This window comes from Myotis myotis, unplaced genomic scaffold (genome assembly GCF_014108235.1).
Source record: "Myotis myotis isolate mMyoMyo1 unplaced genomic scaffold, mMyoMyo1.p scaffold_m19_p_2, whole genome shotgun sequence".
NCBI lineage: Eukaryota > Metazoa > Chordata > Mammalia > Chiroptera > Vespertilionidae > Myotis > Myotis myotis.
The window spans coordinates 136,196,752-136,212,871 of record NW_023416324.1 but is presented as its reverse complement, the minus strand read 5'-3'; the positions used below and the strand labels follow the sequence as shown (position 1 = coordinate 136,212,871).

General features: G+C 41.1%; 1 protein-coding gene across 15 annotated transcripts in view; it reads right to left on the bottom strand.

The window, feature by feature from the left end:
• SENP7 (SUMO specific peptidase 7) overlaps window positions 1-16,120 on the bottom strand; it is a 171,556-nt gene that overhangs the window by 91,683 nt on the left and 63,753 nt on the right. For 11 of the 15 annotated variants that reach the window (XR_004973975.1, XM_036348883.1, XM_036348885.1 and 8 more), the window contains one exon: window positions 13,836-14,033. The exons of the other annotated variants lie outside the window; for them this stretch is intronic. Coding sequence is in view for 10 of the 11 variants with exons in the window: in XM_036348883.1 (XP_036204776.1) it covers window positions 13,836-14,033 (198 nt within the window). In the remaining variant the exon portion in view is untranslated. The remainder of the gene's footprint in view (window positions 1-13,835; window positions 14,034-16,120) is intronic. 15 annotated transcript variants of the gene reach the window in all.

Here is a 16,120-nt window from a genome sequence, read left to right as displayed (position 1 = left end):
CATGATTAACAGAACATGATTAATATTTCTCATAATTGTAGCTTGTCCCCAATATTCAATTTCTGCCCCTAACAGTTTGGTAGCTAGATTTTTAAAGAAAGAAAAAGTAGCCAGCCAGTGTGACTCAGTGGTTGAGATCCACCCATGAACCAGGAGGTCACGGTCAAGGCACATGCCTGGGTTATGGGCTTGATCCTCAGTAGCGGATATGCAGGAGGCAGCCGATCGATGATTCTCATCATTGATGTTTCTATCCCTCTGTCCCTCTCCCTTCCTCTCTCTGAAATCGATTTTTAAAAAGGAAGAACGAGAGGGAGGGAGGGAGGGAAGAGAAGAGATATGAAAAAAGAACTTGGCAGAGAAATAAGACCTTCTAAGTTGAACAAATAGCTCAAAGTCTTTCCTAGGAGAGAAAATTTTCAAAATTTACCCAAAAACCGTTTGAAAAGATTATATACCAAACTGCAGTAGAATCTGTATCTTTAAAGCACAAGAGCCCTAGAGGAACTCTGAGGCTATCAGAAGGTTCAAGGAATTATCTCAGCATGTCTACCACAGTATACCTTTCAATTAGAAATCACTCAATTAGAACAAATTCCACTAGGAAAAATGTAAAGAATAAGTAAAATACTTAATGGGTTAATGAAATAGAGATCATATAAATATATATAACAAAGTCTAAGTCTTACTTTACTTATAGAAAAATTAAAGTCATTAGAGTGAAAAGCAGTATAGCACAAGAGTTAAGAGGAAGCGTTCTTCTTATTCTTTTTAATCTTTATTGTTGAGATTATTACATATGTCCATCTTTTCCCCCCATAGCTGCCCTACACCTAGTTCCCATCACACCCCAGGCCCTCACAACCCTCTTGTCTGTGTCCATAGGTACGGCATACATGCATATAAGATCTTTGACTAATCTCTTCCCGCTCCCCCCCACACACCCTTCCCTCTGAGAATTGTCAATCTGTTTGTTCCATTTCCATGCCCCTGATTCTATCCCGTTCACCAGTTTATTCTGTTCATCAGATTTTTTATTCATTTGATTTTTAGATTCAATTGTTGATAGATATGTATTTGTTGTCCCTTTGTTGTTCATATTTTTTATCTTTACCTTTTTCTTCTTTTTCCTCATCTTAAAGAATACCCTTCAGCATCCTTTATAATAAAGAGGGAATATGCAAATTGACCATCACTCCACCACAAAGATGGTGGCAGCCACAGTGGAGGCGGGGGTTTCCATAACACAAGATAGCTGCGCCCAAAGCGGAGGCCGAGTTCCTGTAACGAGCCTTAACGAGCAATCAGCCGGGACTTGAGGCAGCACCCTTCCCAGCCCCCATGGGGCTTGACAGGGGACCTCAGGCCACACCCCCAACCCTGGTGCCAGGCTGGGGACCTCAGGCAGCGCCCCCCACCCAGCAGGACTTAACGGGGAACCTCAAGTCACGCCCCCCCACCTGGCAGGGCTTAATGGGCACCTCAGGCTGCACCCCCTCCCTGGTGCCAGGCCAGGGGAACCACAAGCCACGCCCCACTGCCTGGCGGGGTTTGATGGGGGACTTCAGGCCACGCCCCCTGCCCTGGCCCTAGGCCAGGGGACCTGAGGCTGTGCCCCCCAGCTGGCAGGGCTTGAAGAAGGACCTCAGGCCGCGCCCACCACCCCAATGCGGGGCCAGGGGACATCAGGCCACGGCTCCCGCCTGGCGGGGCTTGATGGGGGACCTCAAGGTGTGCCCCACCGCCCCAGTGCTGGGCCAGGGGACATCAGGCTGCTAACCCTGGGCCGGAGGACATCAGGCTGTGGCCCCCGCCCAGGGGGGCTTGACAAGGGTGGGACTGGCCAGGTCTGGATCTAGCCCAATGCGGGGGAGCCGCCTGGATCTGGGTCTCGCACGATTCTGAGGTACACGTGGGTGGGCAGGGACTTGACTCTGGGTCCTGTGGTGTGCCCCAGACTCTATAACAGGAGGAAGATTTTCATATACATTTTACTAATTTTCTTTCATCTCTGACACTTCTATTATAGAGAAAGGGCAAATAGCAATATTAAAATATTTCCTCTAATTAATCCCCTTTTAATGTGCACAAATTTTGTGCACTGAGCCACTAGTTTCATATACTGGTTTGGTGGTGATCAACTCCTTTAGCTTTTTGTCTGTGAAGCTTTTTATCTGACCTTCAATTCTAAAGTAGAGGTTTGCTGGGTAGAGTAATCTTGGTTGTAGGTTCTTGCTATTCATCACTTTGAGTATTTCGTGCCACTCCCTTCTGGCTTGCATAGTTTCTGTTGAGATATCAGCTGACAGTCGTATGGCCACTCCCTTGTAGGTAACTGTTTTTTTTCTTGCTGCTTCAAAGATTCTCTCTTTGTCTTTTGCTCTTGGCATTTTAATTATGATATGTCTTGGTGTGGTCTTCTTTGGATTCCTCTTGTTTGGGGTACTCTGTGCTTCCTGGAGTTGTAAGACTATTTCTTTCACCAGGTAGCGGAAGTTTTCTGTCATTATTTTGTCAAATAGGTTTTCAGTATCTTGCTCTCTCTTCCTCCTTCACTCCCATAATTCAGATGTTGGTGCGCCTGAAGTTGTCCCAGAGGCTCCTTACACTAGCTTCATGTTTTTGGATTCTTTTTTCTTTTTGCTCTTCTGGTTGGGTGTTTTTGCTTCCTCATATTTCAAATCACTGACTTGATTCTCGGGATCCTCTAGTCCACTGTTGAATCCCTGTATATTATTCTTTAATTCAGTCACTGTATGCTTAATTTCTGACTGGTCCTTTTCCATTTTTTTAGCATCTCACTAAGATCCTTGAAGGTCTCACTAAGTTCCTTGGAGGTTTCTAGAAGATTCTTGAGTAACCTTATAACTGTGGTTTTGAACTCTATATCCAGTATTTTGCTTTCTTCCATTTCTTTCATTGTGACATGTTTCTTTGTCTCCACATTTTGGCTGCTTCCCTGTGTTTGTTTCTATGTACTGGGTAGCTGCTAAGTCTCCTTGAGTTGATAGAGTGGCCTTGTGTAGTAGGGGTCTTATAGGGCCCAGTGGCTCAACCTCCCCAATCACCTGAGGTGGACACTCTTGGTGCACCCATTTGTGAGCTGTGTGCACAGTCTTATTGTAGTTGAGCCTTGATTACTGTTGGTGTCACTGGAATTGACCTCCAGGCCTATTGGCTGTGGGGACCAGCTATGACTAAAATGGGAGAGCTGCTGTGCAGGAGACACCCTTATGGAGCAGGACTTGCTTCAGTGGGGCTTTGGTGCTCACTGAGTCTGCCCCTTGAGTGTGTCACTTATGGATGTGAAGAGTTATAATCTGGTATAGTCTCACAGTGACTACTGGGTACACTGGCTCTCAGGTCTCCAGAGAGGTTCAAAGTCAGCCACTGCCTGGGGCCATCCTGCAGAAGCTACAGAGAGATCTGCAGATCCTCGTCTTTGTATCGGGTTTGGAAATGTCCATGCAAGGCCCAGCTGGGAAGCAAGGCAGGCTGGTGCTGGTGCCAGGTCGTGGGCCTTTTATTGATAGCTTTGGGGCTCCCTGACCCAGCTGCAGCTTGTTTGACAAGTTTTAGGCTGAGAAAGGACAGGCCATTCATATACAAAAGCTTCTGCACACAGCTTGGGTGGGATTTTAAATTGGGTCGGGCAGGCTCTCAGGGAATCACCAGAGCAAAGCAAACAGAAATGGCTGTCAGTCAGCCCTGCACTAGGGAGGTCTCCGCATTGGAACACTGACTGCTGCAAGCACATCCATCTGGAAGAAAGCTGCCCCCAAGTTCCTGCCCTGATGCCAGGCAGTCCAGTTTCCCCCCGTGTGTGTCTGGGTCCTCCAGAGCCTCACCCGGCACTGGAGCTCAGAGGAATTGGGAGCCTGTGAAAGCAGTTCGTGGTGTCAGCCTTTTAAGAGACACACAGCCGGGTCTCCAGCAGCCTGTGTGTCAGCCCAAACCACACTGGTTTTTAGAGTCCGTAGTTCTTACTGCCTGTAGGGACTTCCTATCCCAGCTCTGGAACCGTGGGCTGGAGGTCTGTTGTGGGGCTGGGACTCTCTGCTCCTCCAGGCAGCCTCCGCAGAGGCAATCTCCCTCCCAATTAAAAAAGCGGCACACCCAGGTGCCAGACCAGCCCGTTCTGAGCCTTTACACCTCTTACCAGTCTGTGTGCTTTCTTCTTTATTGCTATTATTATTGTACTTCCACTCAGCCAGCTTTTTGATGGTTCTGGATGATGGTTGCTCTGTATTTCAGTTGTAATTTTTTTTAATATATTTTTTATTGATTAAGATATTACATATGTGTCCTTATCCCCACGTTGCCCCCTACCCCTCGCCACTCGTGCCCTCACCCCCTCGTTGTCTGTGTCCATTGGTTAGGGCTATATGCTTGCATATAAGTCCTTTGGTTGATCTTTACCCCTTACCCCCACCCTCCCCTACCTTCCCTCCAAGGCCCAACAGTCCAATCAATGCCTCTCCATCTCTGGATCAGTCCTTGTTCATCAGTTTATGTTGTTCATTATATTCCACAAATGAGTGAGATCATGTGGTATTTATCCACTCTCCAGTTCCATCCATGCTGTGGCAAATGGTAAGAGTTCCTTTTTCTTCTTCCTCTTCTTAAAGGATACCTTTCAGCATTTCATATAATGCTGGTTTGGTGGTGATGAACTCCTTTAGCTTTTTCTTATCTGTGAAGCTCTTTATCTGACCTTCTATTCTGAATGATAGCTTTGCTGGATAAAGTAATCTTGGTTGTAGGTTCTTGGTATTCATCACTTTGAATATTTCTTGCCACTCTTTTCTGGCCTGCGTGGTTTCTGTTGAGAAATCAGCTGATTCGAGAAATGAAAACCTCTTGCCCGCAGCAGCAAGCTACCAGACATCCGCGGACGAAGGCCAGGCCTGGCGAGAGACATCTGATCGACCTGAGTGATGGAGGCGGTGCCTGCTTTAGGCAACAGCAGCCGATCTGTCTTCCCCCACAAGAGCAAGTTGGGGGGGTGGGGGGGGACGGTTAAAAGACACAGACCCACAACCAGCCCTGGAAGTTTAGAAAGACAGAAGCCCCAAGTCCATGCAGCATGAAGAGCATAAAACAAGTGGCATCTGACAGGGCGCAAGGGGCATTACCCCTGAAGATGGAAAGCAGCACCTTAGGGTCAAGGAACAAGCTTGTTTTAATAAATTTGAAGAAAAAAACAAATTGAAAAACCCAGGGAGACAGAAAAACTCCCTGGCAACTCAGCAGGACTTACAACATCACATAGGGAAGAAAGGTGATCTTAAATAGTTCCTTTGCAACTGTTTTGCTTTGTTGGTGTTTGTTTTGTTTTGTTTTTTAATAAAGTGCACTAATAAGCTGGGGACAAAAAAAAAAAGAAATCAGCTGATAGTCGTATGGGTACTCCCTTGTAGGTAACTGACTGTCTTTCTCTTGCTGCTTTTAAGATTCTCTCGTTGTCTTTTGCTCTTGGCATTTTAATTATGATGTGTCTTGGTGTGGTCCTCTTTGGGTTCCTTTTGTTTGGGGTTCTCTGCGCTTCCTGGACTTGTAAGTCTATTTCTTTCACCAGGTAGGGGAAGTTTTCTGTCATTATTTCTTCAAATAGGTTTTCAATATCTTGCCCTCTCTCTTCTTCTGGTACCCCTATAATTCTGATGTTGGTACGCTTGAAGTTGTCCCAGAGGCTCCTTACACTATCTTCATATTTTTGGAATCTTTTTTCTTTTTTCTTTTTCGGTTGGGTATTTTTTGTTTCTTTGTATTTCAAATCTTTGACTTGATTCTTGGGATCCTCTTGTCTGCTGTTGGACCTCTGTATATTATTCTTTATTTCAGTCAGTGTATGCTTAATTTCTAGTTGGTCTTTTTTCATATCCTCCAGGGTCTCACTAAATTTATTGGCGGTTTCCATAAAATTCTTGAAAAACCTTATAAACGTGGTTTTGAACTCTATATCCAGTCGTTTGCTTTCCTCCATTTCTGTCCTTTGTGATCTGTTTCTTTGTCTCTGCATTTTTTATGCTTCCCTGTGTTGGTAGAGTGGTTTTGTGTGCTAGGTGTCCTGTAGGGCCCAGTGGCTCAGCCTCCCCAGTTACCTGAGGTGGACACTCTTGGTGCACCCCCTTGTGGGCTTTGTGCACAGTCTTGTTGTAGTTAAGCCTTGATTGCTGTTGATATCACTGGGAGGAATTGACTTCCAGGCCAGATGGCAGTGAGGATCAGCTGTGTCTGCAGTGGGAGAACTTCTGTGCTGAAGACACCCTTCTGGGGCAAGACTTGCTTCAGTGGGGCTTTGGTGCTCACTGAGTCTGCCCCCTGAGTGTGTCCCTTATGGATCTGAGGAGTTGTAATCTGGATGGTCCCCCTCTGACCACTGGGTACACTGGCTCTTGGATCTAAGGAGGTGCTAATTTAGCCTCTGCCTGAGGTTACCCAGCAGGAGCTACAGAGAGATCTGCAGATTCCCCTTCCTTTTTTGGAGTTTGGAGGTGCCCAGATGAGGCTCAGCTGTGAAGCAATGTAAGCTGCTGTGGCGCCTTAGGCCTTCTCTTGGAAGTTCTGGGTCTGTCTGGCCCAGCTGCAATTTGTTAGGTAATTTTCAGGTTGCAAAGGGCCAGGGCATTCATATGCAAAAGCCTCTGCCGCAGCCTGGGTGGGGCGGGGTCTCAGGGAATCAAAGGGCGGAGCAAGCAGCTATGGTTGGTCCTCAGCCCTGCCCTAAGGGGCCACGAGTTTCAGTGTCCTGATAATTGCTGCAAGCACCTCTGAGGGAAAGCCGCCCTCAATTTCAGAGTTCTTCCTGCTGCCAGACAGTCCAGTTTCTCCCCGTATGAGTCCTGGGTCCCCAGAGACTTCCCAGAACCTGAGTTCAGAGCAGTCAGGAGCTTGTGACTCCCTCCAGATTCAAAAAGACAGCCGCGTCCTCAGGTACCAGCCCCACTCCGCACGCGTGCGCTCGAGCCTCCGTACTTTTGCACTTTACTTCCGCAGCTCCTCTGGCTCTCAGTGTGTTTTCTCTTTCCTTCTAGTTGTAGAATTTACACTCAGCCAGCCTTCCTGTAGTTCTGGATGATGTCCATTTTGTATTTTCGTTGTATTTTTGAAGTTGTTGTGGGAGGCAGCAATTTCCCGGTGTTTACCTATGCCACCATCTTAGTTTCTCCTCTTCAGTTGTAATTTTTAAGTGGTTGTGAGAGGCAGCAAGTACAGGCATTTACCTATGCCACCATCTTGGTTCTCCCTTTAGCATTTCTTGCAGTGCTGGTTTGGTGGTGATGAACTCCTTTAGCTCCTTTTTTTTTTCTTTTTTTTTTTTTTTTTTTTGGTCTGGGGAGCTTTTTATTTCTCCATCTATTTTGAATGATAGCCTTGCTGAATATAGTAATCTTGGTTTCAGATCCTTGCTTTTCTTTGTCTTGAATACTTCATGCCATTCTCTTCTGGCCTGTAGAGTTTATGATGAGAAATCAGCTGACAGCCTTATTGGAGCTCCTTTGTAGGTAACAAATTGCTTTTCTCTTACTGCCTTTAAGATTCTCTCTTTGTCTTTAATTTTGGGCATTTTAATTTTAATGCATCTGGCCGTGGACCTGTTTGGGTTCTTCTTGCTTGGGACTCTCTTGCCCTCTGGATTTGTGTGACTTTTTTCTTTCCCCAGGTTTGGGGAAGTTTTCTGCCATTATTTCTTCAAACACACTCTCTATCCCTTGCTCACTTTCGTCCCCTTCTGGCATCCTATTATGCAAACATTGTTATGTTTCATGTTGTCACCCGGCTCCCTTAAGCTGTCCTCCTGTTTTATAATTGTTTTTCCCTGAGACTCTTTTGGGATCTTTTATTTATTTATTTTTTATTGTTTTATTGCTTAAAGTATTACAAAGAGTATTATATATGTCTCCTTTTTTTCCTGCCCTTAACAATCCCCTGTCCTCCCCTACACCCCAGTGTCTTAAGTCCATTGGTTATGCTTATATGCATGCATACAAGTCCTTCGGTTGATCTGAGACTCTTTTGAAAAGCAGCTTCAACTCTCTTCCAAATGATAATCACAGCAGTCCCTTCATTTACCCTGTCCCTTTTCAGCTAAACTGCAATGTTTCATCCAGTAATAAAAAGAATAGTTTTTCTCACCAGGAAGGGTTAGTAGCTAGATTATATGTTCAATGAAATTTAAATATAAAGGAAGAGTACCAATAAGATTCTAATTTGTTTTTTACTGTGTGTGTCTGCTTTTTTGTGTGAACTACCAGCCAGTATAGAACTTTTTATCTGAGCTCCAGGTTTTATAAATTTATCTTGTTCAATGTGAATGAATCATCTTTGTTTTCAGACTTGTTCCTATATCTGTATCTTCTCCCTGGCTGAGTATATGACTCCTGTGTACATTGTTCTCCAAATTAGGACTTCGTTATTGTCCTGATTCTAATTTCTTCTTTATCCTTCATATCCAATCATTTATCATGTCTAGTTAATTTTACCTCCTAGTCTCAAAATTATCTCTTTCCATGTTTATTACCACTGTCTCAGTTCAAATCCTAATGACTTTATGCCTTTTATTACTACCATAGTTAACTGGATTGGGCTTTCTGTACAAAGTCTTTTTCTTCTTAGTTATTTCCCTATATTGTTGCCTATATTGTATTAATTCTAAAAGCAAATATAACTTGCCCTACCTAGCTGGTTTGGTTCAATACACAGAACATTGCTTGTGGACTGAAGGGTCCTGGGTTCAATTCCAGTCAAGTGTAAATGCACAGGTTGCATGCTCGATAGCCAGTAGGGGGGCGTGTAGGAGGCAGCCGATCAATGATTCTCTTATCACTGATATTTTACTTCTCTCTCCCTCTTCCTTCCACTCTGAAGTCAATAAAAATATATTTTACAAATAAATAGATAAATAAATGACACACTGGATCAGATGAATTTAACTGACATTTATAGAACATTTCACCCCAAGGCTGCAGAATATACATTCTTCTCAAGTGCACATAGGTCATTCTCAAAGACAGACAACATGTTAGGACACAAAACAAGTCTCTACAAGTTCAAAAAGACTGAAATCATATCAAGCATCTTCTCAGATCACAGTGTAATGAAACTAGAAATCAACTACAGTAAAAACACCCAAAACATTCAAACACATGGAGGCTAAACAGCACATTATTAAACAATGAATGGGTTACCAAAGAGATCAAAGAAGAAATAAAAAACATTCAGGAAACAAATGAAAATAAAACACAACACTCCAAAATCTATGGGACATAGTGAAAGCAGTCCTGAGAGGGAAGTTCATAGCACTACAGGCCTACCTCAAGAAACAAGAAAAACTGGTAATAAATTATCTAACCCTACAACTTAAAGAATTAGAAAGAGAGCAACAAGAAAAGCCCACAGTATCCAGAAGGAATAAAGATCAGAATGGAAATAAACGACACAGAGACCAAATAAACAATACAAAAGATCAATAGAACCAAGAGATGGTTCTGTAAAAGGATAAACAAGATTGATGAAACTCTAGCCAGGCTCACCAAGAAACAACGAGAGAGGACCCAAATAAACAAAATCAGAAATGAAAGGGTAAAGTAACAACCAACCCCACAGAAATACAAAGGATTGGAAAAATATACTACAAACAACTCTATTCTAATAAACTGGATAACCTAGATGAAATGGACATATTCATAGAAAAATACTTTCCAAAACTCAATTAAGAAGAATCAGAAAATCTGAATAGGCTGATAACTACTGATGAAATTGAAGCAGCAATAAAAAAATTTTAAAAACTCCCAGCAACCAAAAGTCCTGGTCAGGATGACTTCACAGGGGAGTTTTATGAACCCTTCAAAGAACGACTAACACCTATCCTCCTCAAACTATTCCAAATAATCCAAGAAGAAGGAACACTTCTAAGCTCTTTCTATGAGACTGGTATTATCTTAATTCCAAAACCAGCTAAGGACACTGCAAAGAAAGAAAATTATAGGCTAATATCTCAGATAAAAATAAATATTAAAATACTCAATAAAATATTAGGCAAATCGGATCCAGCAATATATTAAAAAGATCATACACCGTGACCAAGTGGGATTTAGTTTGGTGATGCAAGGCTGGTACAATATCAGCAAATCAGTAAACATGATATATCACATAAACAAATTGAAAGACAAAAATCACATCACCGTATCAACAGATGCAGAAAAAGCATTCAACAAAATCCAACACTCACTTTTCACAAAAACTCTCAACAAAGTAGGAATAGAATAAGTATATCTCAACATGATAAAGGCCATATATGACAAACTACAACGAACATCATACTCAATGGGAAAAAACTAAAACAATTTCCTCAAAGAACAAAAACAAGACAGCAAGACAGGAATGTCTGATTTCACCACTCTTATTCAACACAGTACTGGAAGTCCTAGCCACAGTGATCAGATAAGAAGAAAACATAAAAGGCATCCAAATTGGAAAGGAAGAAGTAAAACTGTCATTATTCACAGATGACATGATATTGTACATAGAAAACCCTAAAGACACCACCAAAAAGACTACTATATTTAATTAAATGAATTCAGGAACATAGCAGGATACAAAAGTAACAACCAGAAATCAATGGTATTTTGATACACCAATAATGGATTCTCAGAATGAGAAACTAAACAAACAATCCCATTTACCACTGCAACAAAAAAATTTAGATACTTAGGAAAAAACTTAACCAAGGTGGTAAAAGACTGGTACTTGGAAAACTACAGGACATTGAAAAAAGAAATAAAGATATAAACAAGTAGAAAAATATACCATGTTGATGGATAGGTAGAGTTAACATCATTAAAATGTCCATACTACACAAAGCAATTTATAGATTCAATGCAATCCCTATTAAAATACCAATGGCATATTTCACAGATCTAGACCAAATACTCCATAAATTTATATGGAATTTTAAAAGACCCATAATAGTCATAGCAATCTTGAGAAAGAAGAACAAAGTGGGAGGGATCACAATACAGATATCAAGTTATACTACAAAGCCACTGTAATCAAAACAGCCTGGTGCTGGCACAAGAACAGGCATATAGATCAATGGAACACAACAGAGACCCCAGAAATCAACCCAAGCCATTATGCTCAATTAGTATTTGACAACGGAGGAAAGAGCATACAATGGAGTCAAGACAGTCTCTTCAATAAATGGTGTTGGGAAAATTGGACAGATACATGCAAAAAATGAAGCTAGAACACCTACTTGCACCATACACAAGAATAAACTCAAAATGGGTAAAAGATTACAACGCAAGTCGTGAAACCATGAAAATAGTAGAAGAAACCATAGGCAGCAAAATCTCAGACATCTCTCATACCAATATGTTTATGGGTACATCTCCTAGGGCCGTGGTCAGCAAATGGCAGCTCATGAGCCACATGCGGCTCTTTGGCCCCTTGAGTGTGGCTCTTCCTAAGCTTTAGGAGTACCCTAATTAAGTTAATAGCAATGTACCTACCTATATAGTTTAAGTTTAAAAAATTTGGCTCTCAAAAGAAATTTCAATCGTTGTACTGTTGATATTTGGCTCTGTTGACTAATGAGTTTGCTGACCACTATCCTAGGGCAAAAGTAACTAAAGAGAAAGTAACCACATCAAAATAAAAAGCTTCTGCACAGCAAAAGAAACCATCAACAAAATGAAAAGGAAGTCCACTGTATGGGAAAACATATTTGGCAATAATACATCTGATAAAGGGTTAATACCCAAAATATATAAGGAACTCATATAACTTAACAAAAGAAAGACAAACAATCCAATTTAAAAATTGGCAAAGGACTTAGATAATTCTCAAAAGAGGACATACAGATAGCCAAGAAACATATGAAAAATTGCTCAAAGTCAATGATCATTAGAGAGATGCATATTAAAACAACAATCACCTCAAACCTGTCAGAATGGTTATCATCAACAAATGACAAGTGCTGGCAAGGATGTGGAGAAAAGGGAACCCTAGTACTGCTGGTGGGAATGCAGACTGATGTAGCCATTATGGAAAACAGTATGGAATTTTCTCAAAAAATTAACTATGGAGCTGCCATTTGACCCAGTGATCCCACTTGCAGCACTATATCTTAAGAGACCTGAAACAACAATCAGAAAGAATGTATGCACCCCTCTGTTCATTGCAGCGCGATTTACAATAGCTAAGGTCTGAAACAGCCCAAGGGCCCATCAGTAGATAAGTGGAAAAAAAGCTGTGGTACATTTACACCATAGAATACTATGCAGCCATAAAAAAGAAGGATCTCTTAGAGCATGGAGGGTCCTGCAGAGCATTAGGCTAAGTGAAATAAGCCAGTTAGATAAAGGCATGATCTCACTCATATGTGGAATCTAATGAACAAAATAAACTGATGAACAAAATAGATCCAGAGACATAGAAGCATGGAATAGACTGTGGAATCTCAGAGGGAAAGCAGGGGAGGTTGGTTAGGGGAAGAGATCAACCAAAGAACTTGTATGAATATAAGCATAAAGCATGGGCACGAACAATCGGGTGTTGAAGGCCTGGGGTGGGGTGGGGAGGGGGCATGGAAGGAGGGGGCTAGAAGAGGTCAATGGGGGAAAGCCGGAAACATTTGTAATACTTTCAACAATAACTATTTTTTAATTAAAAAAATAATCTCAGGGATTATAAGGGCCATTCCTTTAATTACCCTCTTTATCTATCAGAACAATAAGAGAATAGTTCACCCATACTATAAAGGAAAATACTAGAATCCAGAAGAATGAGAGCAAACTGCTTCATGAGTTACTGAAATTAAGCTGTCTAAGACTTAGCATGCTTTAAAAAGTTAGATTTATATCAGTTATGATCTAATAAGGAAATTCTCGTTACTTGGCTTTTATATTTTTCACCTTTTTTAATTTAAGAGAAGTGTCCTTTCTAAATTAATGTATAAAATTATGTTCAGATGTTATGACAAAGCTCTTTTATTTTTAAAATAACTGTTGAAAGTTAGTGGTTTTTATCTGGATCTTGACTTAAAACTCTTATAGAGTGTCATTCAATTACAGACCATATAACCTAAGCACTAAGTAGCTAATGACATGTTAGTCTAAATGAAAGCAAAGTACCTCCTCCAAAAACTATTCATTTAAGGGTTAAAACTATACATGAAAACACATTAAAAATACTATGTTACAGATCACAAATTCCCAGAACTAATTCCTAATGTTTGGCCCCAAACTCCATACATAATTCTTTTAAAAAATAAAAAACAAATCTGGTCTTGTTAGTTTTCAAAATTAAACTGCGTGTTTATATTAAAAACCTGGTGGTAATATTTCAATATCATCTTCTTTTTTTTCAAAACACAGCATGTAAAATAAAAGAAAGTTCAACAAAATTAAGTGGTAAGTACTTAGATTAAATAGTATCTAAAAGGTATGTTAAAGATGCAGAAAATAGAAAAGATATGTTACCATATCTTTTAAAAGTTATTTAATCTAGGTCATTACCTATTTGTATACATCTCTTCATTTTATATCATATATGAATCTTAAAATATGTATATGTTTATCAAATTATAAAGTAAGTTAAATGCATTGATACTTGCTTTTAAAAATAATTCTGTCAATCTATTTAATCAAGTATGGAACTATCACTAAGTTTGTAAATCAAGGTTGTCAACTTTTAAGATTTGCTACAAATTGGGTGCACCTGCATATGAAGATTTTCTTAAAGATCATTTCCAACAATCTTATTTTTAAGACTATTGGACTTATTTCTAAGTGTGGTAAGCTGAACAAAATCAATACTGAACAACATACCTTTCAGATAATTTAAGGCTTTGGTGGAGAGGTTCTAATTTTTGACATGTCTCTAGGCTGTCAACAGATGTCGAAGGCAATGAGTCTGATTGCACCTTGTTGGCATCACATAAATTAGCATCGTTTCTAGGTAGGATCTTTCTGAATTTTCGTCCTAAATCCGTCCATAGGACATTCGTCAACATAACTTTGAGTTGCCTGTTACACACATAAATAATTAATACTAAACATTGTATAATACATGAATGCATCACAAATAATAACAAATGAAAACCTCCAGGAATTCTAAATTTTAGTTCTTGAAGCAATAAAATAGAATAGTAAACATCATAAGTAAAAATTTTGCCTAACCATTCTCAAATATACATTAAAAAGTAAAGCCTATTTCACTTAAATTGGGATTGTCTTCAGAATTCTGTTATACTACAACTGTAGTCACACACCTTGTACAGCTGTTGGATTCCTGATAATCCATCTGTGTCTATTCTCACTGTTAGTGGAACAATAATACACACCTGCACATATCATCACAGAGGCAAGAACTTTCTGCACTAAAAATTTTTTTCTTTTAGCATTTATTGATTTGGAAAACACTGTTAAAACTAAGGGTGCAATGGTAGATCATCTACAGTCTCAAGCCTATGTAATCTTAAAATACAGATTTAATTTTACTTTATTTTTAAAAATAGGTCAATTTAAAACATTTACTTTTATTGTACCTATACCAATTTCAAAAGTAAAACTGCACCCTAGCTGGTTTGCTCAATGGTTAGAGTCTCAGCCTGTGGACTGAAGGTTCCCGGGTTCAGTTCTGATCAAGGGCACTTGCCATGGTTGCAGGCAGTTCCAGCCTTTTGCCTCATTACATTTTGCCCATGACTCATTCAATACATCCTTGGGCTGATAATACTGGAACCATGAAATATATTCTTTGCAGTAGTGTAACCAGGCTATCAAGTAGACTTGAAACAATGTCAAATGAGGAATGGCTGAAAGATTTGGATATATTTAATCATATTATTCTCCCTGGTACCAGTTTTAGGCACCAGTTTGTTTGTTTGTTTAACAAATATATGAATATTAAGAAACAGAAAGGAAAATGCTCATGTATTTGTGTTGTTGTTGTTATTAATCCTCACCCAAGGACATTTTTCCATTGATTTTTAGAGAGTGGAAGGGAGACAGGGAGGGGGAGAGGGTGGGGAAGGGAGGGAGGGATATATATATATATATATATATATATATATATATATAGAGAGAGAGAGAGAGAGAGAGAGAGAGAGAGAGAGAGACATCGATTGGTTGCCTCCCACACACGCCCTGATTGGGGCCAAGGATCGAACCTTCAACCCAGGTTTGCGCCCTTGACTGGGAATCAAACCCAAGACCCTTCAGTGCATGGGCAGTCACTGTAACCACTGAGAACACTGGCCAGGGCAAGTGCTCATCCATATATATAAAACCCTAAGCGACCAGTTGACTGTTCAACCGGTCGACCATTTGACTGGTAGCAATGATGTGCACTGACCACGAGGGGGCAGACACTCAACACAGGAACTTCCCCCTGGTGGTCAGTGCGCCCCCACAGTGGGAACGCTGCTCAGCTGGCCGTGGGGCTTCAGACGCTGGGCTCATGGCTGGCAAGCGAGTGCAGCTGTGGTGGCACGAGCCTCTCCCACCTCTGCACAGCAGGGCTGGGATAAGTGGGAGCAGCATAGCACACGGCCCAGCTTGGGCTCCTCCTCCGCCACCTGCTGCTTGGTGCACTACTACATCCCTCAGGGGATGTCGGACTGCTGGTCTCAAAATCGGCAGTCCGACATCCCCAGAGGACCTGCGGGGATCGGGCAGAAACTGGCAGTCCAACATCCCCCGAGGGGTTCCAGCTTGCGACAGGGTACAGGCCGGCTGAGGGACCCCACCAGTGCACAAATCCATACACCAGGCCTCTAGTATATTTTAAAGACAAAACAGATCTCAAATAAATCACTTGTTCGCTTGGGTCTATATATTCAGACCATCTGGAAGGAGGGAGTTATCAGTCTTCGGGGGACCTCCATAGAATGCACTAAAACTCCAACCATTTTGAGATTTTAAAATATTAATCTTTAGAATTCTTATTAAGGAATAAAGAGATGAGTGGCATTTCTCTGAATGAATAAAAAGCATCCTTCTTTAAAAACAGACTTACTAAAGACCTGCTAGCAGAACAACTCTAGAATCTGAGATTCAGCAAAGAACAAGATGGTTATAGTTCTGCCTTAATAGAGCTTACATTCCAGAGA